At 33.5% G+C, this 9,446-nt stretch overlaps 1 protein-coding gene across 1 annotated transcript; it reads left to right on the forward strand.

Annotated features, from left to right (window-relative positions):
• The first annotated feature begins 7,751 nt into the window (after positions 1 to 7,751).
• Positions 7,752 to 8,384, forward strand: LOC140970860 (uncharacterized). The gene has a single exon (XM_073432813.1). It carries the CDS (start codon positions 7,752 to 7,754, stop codon positions 8,382 to 8,384), a length of 633 nt encoding a protein of 210 aa, XP_073288914.1.
• Positions 8,385 to 9,446: the final 1,062 nt, after the last annotated feature.

Genomic DNA, 9,446 nt, shown 5'->3' on the forward strand with positions numbered 1-9,446 from the left:
CGACCTCCTGTTATGGACCACCAAACCGTTGCCTAACCCTTTAGGCGACGGTTAAAACCGTCACTAGCCCCCGTCCCTTTTTTTTTAGTGATTGCTTAATCAATTCATATCATTCTATTTACATTTTTATATTGCTTAATCAATTCAAGTCCATTCATATAATTATATTTGTATCATTATGTTAATTAAGTTTAGTACTTAATTTAATAGATCATTATTTCAAATTATTATAATTTTTTTGATCTATTTTTTCCGAACAAAATGTTGTTTGATAGATTGGATCACGTTATACAAGGAGTTGAAAATATTTTTATTATTAATTTATTTATTTTTTACATAGAATATAGATTCACATGTTTTCGTGCTAGTATATTTTGGTAAAACAATTTGTAGAGGGCGATCTCCGAAAAACGACAAACCAAATAATCAAATAATCGAATACTTGAAACATGTATGAATATGCTTTCCTAAAAATTATAGAGTGGGTCTCATGTGAGACCGTCTCACGGATGTTAATCTGTGAGACGGGTCAACCCTACCCATATTCACAATAAAAAGTAATATTTTTAGCATAAAAAGTAATACTTTTTCATGGATGACCCAAATAAGAGATCCGTCTCACAAATATGACCCGTGAGACCGTCTCACACAAGTTTTTGCCAAAATTATATTTGTCTCCTCTCAATGTTACTTAAGGAGTATGACAAATTGTTTTTGGGATATGACAAGCCTTTGACAAATAACAATTAGAAAATATTTTGGAATTTGGAAATGTATGTTTAGTTGGAATAACAGAGATTGCGAAAAAATATTGTATTTTAAAACTGAACTCTCGTTCATTTAAATAGAGCCAAAAATAATTATAAAGGCTTTAAATTAATGGACAACAATAATGCCGAAAAACCACAATTCGAATGATACAACTTTANCGAAGAGTCACATCCTTTCAAATAATTGACAACTACTCATTCTTTACGGCCATACCTTTTTAAAGGCAAAAACTTGTATTAGACGATCTCACGGGTCGTATTTGTGAGACGGATCTCTTATTTGGATCATCCATGAAAAAATATTACTTTTTATATTAAGAGTATTACTTTTTATTGTGAATATGGATCGGGTTGACCCGTCTCACAAATTAAGATCCGTGAGACGGTCTCACATGAGATCCACTCCTTTTGAAATAACTTTGAAATAATTTGACATTCAAACTTACAGAAGTCAAATATCCATTAATTAATTAATTTATTTTATTAATTAATTTGAACAAATTCTAGCAGTATATGCCAAAAAGAGCGAGTGGTGCGATTTTCTTAAATGTTAAAACAGTATTCGTAAAATGATGGAAAAATTGTTAGGGATAGTGCCTTTGTAATTAGATTATGTTTTTATTATTAATAAAAACGACATTTATTATTGAACATATTTGCATGAAATATTATTGTCATGAATATCATAGTAAAATCCCTAGTTTATTGGATGTAACCATGATTTTAGTACATATAAAAGTTATATATACACGATGATTAAAATTATGAATAATAAACTTAAATTAAGTCCTTGATGAAATTAATTAATATAACGTCCCGAAAATTTGAAGGTCCACGTGAACCACATGCATGCAAATTATTAAATTTCTTTGGTATTTTATTAAATTCTTTTAAAGCATAAAATGCATGTTTATTCTATTAAATTCTTTTAAAGCATAAAATGCATGTTTATTTTATTAAATTGTGGTTAATTATTTTTATGCATTTTATGCATTACTATTGCATGGTAGAATTTATTTCATGAAATTTTTAAGGTTCATGCATTATAGATTTTTAAGTTTGTATTTCGCGCTCGAACGAGGAACGGAGACCGGGAAATTTTCAAAAAAATTATTTTTATTACACGATTAATTTTTACTAATTAATAAAAGATGTTAAGTATTTTTCAAGAAATGGGAATTTTTGGGTATTTTTACCCGCATGATTTTTATTTTTGACGATACGCTAATTTTATCAAATCGGAGGACTTTTTATGGTTCGGCTAACATTTTCAGAAACTTTTCAACATGAAATATTTTTCGGGAGTGTGTTTGGATGTAATGGCCCCACTTTTAAGCTTATTGCTCTTAAAACCCTTTTAAAACTTTCAAATTTCAAATTGTGGCCCATTATCAATTTATTAACTATATAATTAGCACCTAAACACTATTTACCCTAAACCTAAAACGTGAATCAGCCGCCCACCCCCCTCCAATTGGCCATCTCCTTCGGACTTGCAGCTCAACAAATTCGGTGCCTCCATTCTCGTTGTGGCCGTGTGTCTCCTTGCAATTTTCATTCAGAAAGAAACATCAGGCATGCCTTGTATCATTGTTTTGCATCTTACACGCCATATACATACTGATGTGTGTTATTTGTTTTGTGAAAAGTTCGATCCAGCTTTCAAGCATGAAACATTTTCGGTTTGCATGAGATTTTGGTTTCCTTCTTGCATAGTTGCTCACGTTTTTCTTGATGGTTTGCAAGGGGGCTGTGCTGAGGGTTGCTGTAGAGTGTGAAAGCTGTGAGTGACGTTGTCCCTAAGCTGGAAAGTTACGGAGGGCAGTGCTAGGGTGTAGATCGAGATGGCTTCGTGGTACGGGGCTTGGTTTGAATTGAACGGGTGCAAGGGGGGAGAAACCATCGGGGTCAGGGCAATACCAGTCTGTGGACCTGCTTCCGTAGAGTCCGAACCACGACCTGGGAGGGCCCTCACGCTGCTAGTGGAAACCGTGAGCTGCTCGCACGAACCAAGAGCATGTTAGACGCGAGGGAAGTGCCTTGAGTCCTAGCGAGAAATCTTAGTGCGTAGGCTGCATGGGGCTGGGTTCTTGGCGCTGGTGTACTCCTTGGGGACTGGTCTAGGTCTACAGTAGGCTGGTTAGTGGCTGGAGCCATCGGCTTGAGTCTAGAGGTGGTGATCGTGTGCTAGGGGTTTCGCTTGGGGTGAGAGTTGAGCTGCTGGAATTTTTCCAGCAGCTGTCCATGGGAAATCGATTGTTTAAAAGCTGAGTTTTGGGTTTTTTAGAGTTTTTTAAGTGTTTATTAGGTGTAGGAAAAAGTTGGTTGAGTTTCGAGTCGATTCGGGTTAAAACCGGGACCCCGGTCCAAGTTTTAAAATGAATCGATTAAGTTTTGTTTTTTAAGTTCGAATTTACGTCTAGGGAAGCTTTCAATAATGTTTTGGGATATTTTAAGGAGTTTGGTAAGCTTCGGGTCAATTTTAGAGGTCTAGGGTAAAAACGGAAATTTTTGGGTTTCCAGGGGCAAAATGGTCACTTTGCACCCGAGGTGAGATTTTGGTCCTGACAGCGCCCTGAGCACAAATTATGATATTTTAAATGATTATGCATCATGTTTACGATTTTTACGCTATTATGATAATTATGATGCATGTTTGGTTTAAAAGAAAAATTACGTATACGCATGTTTTATTTAAGTGATGAATATGCTGACACGTTTTGAAGGAAGTGATTTAGTTGTGACTAACACGATGACACGATAACATGTAAGGCCCGGACTCAGTGGGGGGGTAATGCCGTCGCTGATGATCCTCGCCGCTGGGTACCACGGTTACACGTAGATGGATCGATCGACTGACATGATGACATGATAATACGAAAGTCACAGCTAATGAACGGAATTCAAATTAAGATTTTAACACGTATATGCTATTACGATGATACATGCTATTACCATGCTTTGACAGGTCACGGTTACGCATACGATATGATAACATGATGAGACATGTTTTGATACGATACGATTTTGCACGGCAAGCTTATGTTCACGTTTTTAAGCTCATGTAATGTATGTTGATTATACTATTTTTCACTGATGTGTGCTACGTATATGTACTTGTTATTACTGGTACAGGTGTGTTGAGTCCTTAGACTCACTAGGCGTGTGTGATGCAGGTGAGCATTTTGATCAGGGGACCGGAGGTGTCGAAGACTGAGTAGACAGGCGGGATGTGCGGTGACAGGACCCGAGGACCATTATTTTTACGCATATTGATTCATGTGTTTTGAGAGGAGTTACATATTTTTATATGTTGGTGATTTTACGATTTTTACACGTTTACGTTGATTTTAGATGACGTTAGTTATTTTTAAACTGCGCTACTTTTATTGGCAAATAAATATGATTATTTTAAACGTTATTTTGTAATTGCGATATTTTTTTTTTAAAAAAAAATTACCGCACTTTTAAATTTGTAGACGTTTCAATTAAAGTATGGGATCTTTAATTAAAACATCACTAATGCGGCCCATAGACATTATGAATGTGACTGTCTTATCCGGAACGTCGATGTAGAGACATCTATATGGGGGCATTTATATATAATGAGATTATGTAGGACTAGGTCCGATTTAATTAGATATTTCATAATAAATTCCGTTGTTAATATGAAATTCTATTTAAATCATAAGATGATCATATATGGACAAATCTAAATCCTGATGTGATTATAAACTCTTGTTCATTTCGATATGATTCTTAATTTGCTTGTTTAAAATTTGCAATTGTGCATTTTTCATTACTTGCATTTTAGATTTATATTTGAAATAAATGACTGTGAATATGAATTCACAGACATCGAATCTATTCCTTCTTGCGAGAAGTAGAAAGACGATTCCCTCATTTGTTAATTCTGGAACTGAGTGTTGGGCCCAACTAATTTATAATTAAGTTATAAATTAAATCACTCACTAGTGAATTAATGGTAAATGAGGATAAGAAGTAGTTGAAGAGGTAAATGAAAAATTCCTAGCTTCAATTACGAATTGTCTATGGAGGAATAATCCATATGTAATGATTATATCAATGGACTGCTCAATTTTGTAATGTAAGATATTTCATAATGAAGAAGAGTTCAATTCCATATTTTTAGTGGAGTAATTATGGAATTAATAAATTAGATAAATTAATTAAAAAGTTTAATTATTTATTTAATTTATTGGAGCTTCTAATTATGAGTCCATGGTCCCCGGTACGTCTTTCAAATTAATGACGGATTAAAAATGCAATTTAGAAATCATGTGTGGATATTGAAAAATGTTTCCATAACTCCAAGAATTTGGAGATAAATATAATTGATTATGAGATATTAATTATATTAAATTATAATTATGAGATAATTATATATTTGGATTATTATGGTAATATCCAAAAGTTGATTATAATATCTTTAATTTATTGTGAATAAATTATAGATATTGTTTAATATCTAAAAATAAGTTAGAATAATTTTCTAATTTATTATGATAAGATCCTAGAAATCCTATAACTTTTAAAATGAGTTTTAAAAGACTTAAATTTATAAAATCAAATCAAGTGGGATTTTTTTGACCTTATCTTAGATTTGATAAGATATGACCGATGGTTTTGGAATATCAATTAGATTGGGATTTTGCCTCTTGAGTTGAATATTATAAATAGGATCCTAAGTTGTCTTTTCGAGAGACAAGAAAAATATACAACTCATTCTCTACTTGTTCATGAGTTGATAATAGAGTAGAGAATAAAATAAAAGTTTGATTTCTAGCTTTTGTGTTTTTGAGTGCCCACACACTACCGTTGATAGTAAGGATCGTACTGGAAGGCTGTGGTTTCTACGCATCTCGGATTCGCGAAAAAAAAGAGAAAAACTACAAGAGGTTAGTTTTCTAGTAAATTATTTTTATTTAAATTCATTGTTAATTTATTTTCATATGTTCGATTATAATTTATGAAATTATGTAATCGCTTCCGCTGCGTTTCGATTTGATCGAAAATAATTTTTTTTAGCCGGAATTGTTCCGAAGGCTATATAATTTCTAACAAATGGTATCAGAGCCATTGTTTTACATATGAATCTAAATTAAATGAATCTAAATTTTATGAGAGTGATATTTATTGTTAAAATTCGTAAACTTTTTGTGTAAATTTGGTTTGTTTGTTTGTTTTTTTTGCATTATCGTAATTATTTTAAAAAAAAATCAAAACCAATTTTTTTTTTGGATGGATCGTGTCCAGCTTTACAAGGAAGAAGAGTTCTTCTTTGTCCAAACGTTGATCTCTTCACAATTCAGTGTTAATTGGAAAATGTTTCTCGATTGCCGAAATCAGAGTAGCGGTGTGGAGCGATGGTTGGTTCGACTGCCGCGGCTTATGTTCACTGACTCGAAAGCGCGATTGCTCGAGTAGAGATGCTCGTTGGTTAGAGCAGTCGTGCAAGAAAAGTGACTCGTCGGACGAGCTAAACTCCGGTGATATCGCCGAATTGTGGAGAAGATGGTGGTTGCTGAAATTTGTCTCTCCCATGGCCTCCATGGCTGTAGTATGGAAAAAAGAGGAAGAAGATGGAAGGAGGCGCTCTTTCCATTGGGCCACAATTTTAAATGGACCGAACAATTGTTAAGTTGGGCCAAACAAAAAAAATAAATAAATAAAAAATCTGACTGACCCATTTATGAAATGACAATTGATTTTACATTGGCCCAGTTTCGAATTCGACCCGCACATATTTAAATCTAGACCAGTTTCGAACTAGCCCAACATATTTGGGTCAGCACATATTTAAAATCTAGACCAGTTTCGAACTGGCCCAACATATTTAAATATAGCCAAGTTTCGAACTGGGTTAGCAAAGATTTAAATCAGATTTTTTTAATCTGGCCCAATTTTTGAATTGGACCAGTACCATGAAATAAAAAAAAAGTTTTTTTAATTTTTTGGATTTGTATGACAAACCTAGTATTTTTTTAAAAAAATTTTTTTAGCCCAATTTAACTTAATATTAAAAATAAATTTTAATTTGTTGATTGTAAAATATTGATTTTACAATTTGATTTATAAAATTAATTTGAAATTAAATAAAATTGTTTTATTTGATTTGTTAATTTTAAATTTCAATCAAAACTATGATTAGAAGGACACGATTGAAAATTACAACTTTCAACAATATCTCACTCTCATTTTATTTATGCCACTCATCATGTTTAAATTTGATTTAAATGTGTGTATTTATATGTCTTGTATCTTGTTTAAATTAGATTTAAATTTCATGATGTTCATTATATTGCACGTATCATTTTATAGAGACCAATGAGATTTGACCTTTTATAATTAAATCATAAGATGTTTTAATTAAATAATTAAAACATTTGAGAAACTTTAATTATTTTATAATAATGAGTGGGAGAAGGATATATGACAATAAATTCTATAACCTCCACTATTAACAAAAGCAACGTGATGTTTAATTGGCGCCTAGTGACGCATATGACGTCCTCCATAAGGAAGGTTTTCATTTAAATCAAAATTCAGGGCTTAGTTTCCGAAAGGATAAGATTTTTTTAGCATGATTCATAATTTACCTACCCTAAGGCGGCAATTATGGATTGTAATTTAAAATCCAAAATAGTGGGTCACACTCATAAGGATGCAATTGAATAGTTTAAATGCATATAGGTTGGATTAAAAGGTAATTAAAAATAAAATTGAAGATATGAGATATCTTAGTGTTTCATTTATTAATAGAGATAGTCTCGATTTAATCATCATTTAATTCGTCCGACCCTAAGGCGGCTTATTAAATGTGAGATTAAATTTCCTTGGAATTGGTAGAATAAATAATTATGTATCATGCATCATATTTATGATTACTAAATTGATTTGTTATCTATGATATTTGTTCAATTTATTAAATGTTGTTTTTTATTATTAATTTCAGCAAAAATGTCTTCTGGTCCCGTTCTTGCTTTAGTTAATGAAAAGTTAGTTGGTGAAAACTTTTTGAAATGGAAGAGTAAAATTAACATTGCACTCGTATGTGAGAACCTCAAATTTGTCTTGACGGAGGTGTGTCCTCCCGAGCCCCCTTTGAACGCTTCTCGTAGTGTACGAGAAATATATGATCGATGGATTGCGGCAAACAATAAAGTTAAAGGCTACATGTTAGCTGGAATGAACGATGTGCTTAGGCTTAAGCACGAGCATGTGGAGAATGCTTATGAGATATATGGTCAGCAATCTAGTCAATCTAAGCATAAGGCCATTAAGAATGCCATGAATGCAAGGATGAAAAAAGGGCAATCAGTTGGAGAACATGTTTTGAACATGATTAACTACTTCACTGAGGCTGAAACCCATGGTGCAACCATAGATGATGATATGCAAGTGAGCATGATTTTGGAATCATTGCCTCCAACTTTCCTGCAATTCAAGAGCAACTATGTTATGAATAAGCTTGATTATAACATGACACAACTGCTCAACGAGTTGCAAACCTTTGAGGCCATTTCCATTGAAAAAGTCCAAGAAGGTGAGGCAAATGTTGTCAAGGAAAATTCGTCTTTCCTCCAAAGCTAGTTTGAAAAGGAAGAATAAGGGGAAAGGGAAAGGAGCTCCCAAAAGGCAAAATAATTGGAATGGTTCCAATGGCAAAAAGAAGGGTGACACTGCAAAGCCCGAAGGAAAATGTTTTCACTGTGGGATTGATGGTCATTGGAGAGAAATTGTCCCAAATATCTCGCTGACCTAAAAGAGAAGAAGAAAGGTAAATATGATTTACTTGTTCTAGAATCTTGTTTAGTAACTATTGATTCTTCTATATGGATAGTTGATTCGGGAGCTACTAATAACGTTTGTTCTTCTTTGCAGCTACTTAGTTCTTATGAAGATCTTGCCGATGGGTCCTTCGCGATGAGAGTAGGCAATGGTGCAGTAGTTTCGGCAAGAGCAGTGGGAGTCATTAAACTTAGATTTAATAATAGACATTTGGTTTTGAACAATGTTTATTTTATTCCTGGTTTTCGTAGAAATTTGATTTCTGTTTCAAAGTTGCATGAACAATTTTATTCGCTTTATTTTGATAATAATGAGATTGTTATTTTGAGAAATGGGTGTATGATTTGTACTGCTTTAATCGAAAATGGACTATATATTCTAAGACCAATTGAACAACCACTGCTTAATGTCGAAATATTCACTACAAGAAAAAAGGGCCTACGACAACGGTTTTTCCCCGTTGTTGTAGGCCTTTTAAAACCGTTGTTAGAAGCCCTGTGGTTAAAGGGTGTGCTCAAAGACAACAGTGAAAAACCGTTGTCGTAGACGTCTAAAGCTGACGGTGAAAAACCGTTGTCGTAGGTATACAAAACCGTTGTTAAAGGTCATGTGGTTAAAGAATTCGCTAAAAGACAACGGTTAAGGAGTGTTGTGGTAGTTACAATTTGCGACGGTTTTTAAACAACCGTCGTAAATTAATTTGCGACGGAAATCATCGTTAACCGTCGCTAAATTTAGCGACGGTGTATAAAACCGTCGCTCAAGAGCGACGGTTTTAATCAGGACCGTCGCTAAATTTAGCGACGATATTTATTCAATTTCGTCTCTAATATTAGCGACGGTGTTTTATGCTTTCCGTCGCTA

Source organism: Primulina huaijiensis, chromosome 1, assembly GCF_012295235.1.
Source record: "Primulina huaijiensis isolate GDHJ02 chromosome 1, ASM1229523v2, whole genome shotgun sequence".
Classification (NCBI taxonomy): Eukaryota; Viridiplantae; Streptophyta; class Magnoliopsida; order Lamiales; family Gesneriaceae; genus Primulina; species Primulina huaijiensis.

Excerpts from the sequence above, each read along its gene's own strand:
- LOC140970860 (XM_073432813.1), top strand. The coding sequence starts at position 7,752 with ATGTCTTCTGGTCCCGTTCTTGCTTTAGTTAATGAAAAGTTAGTTGGT.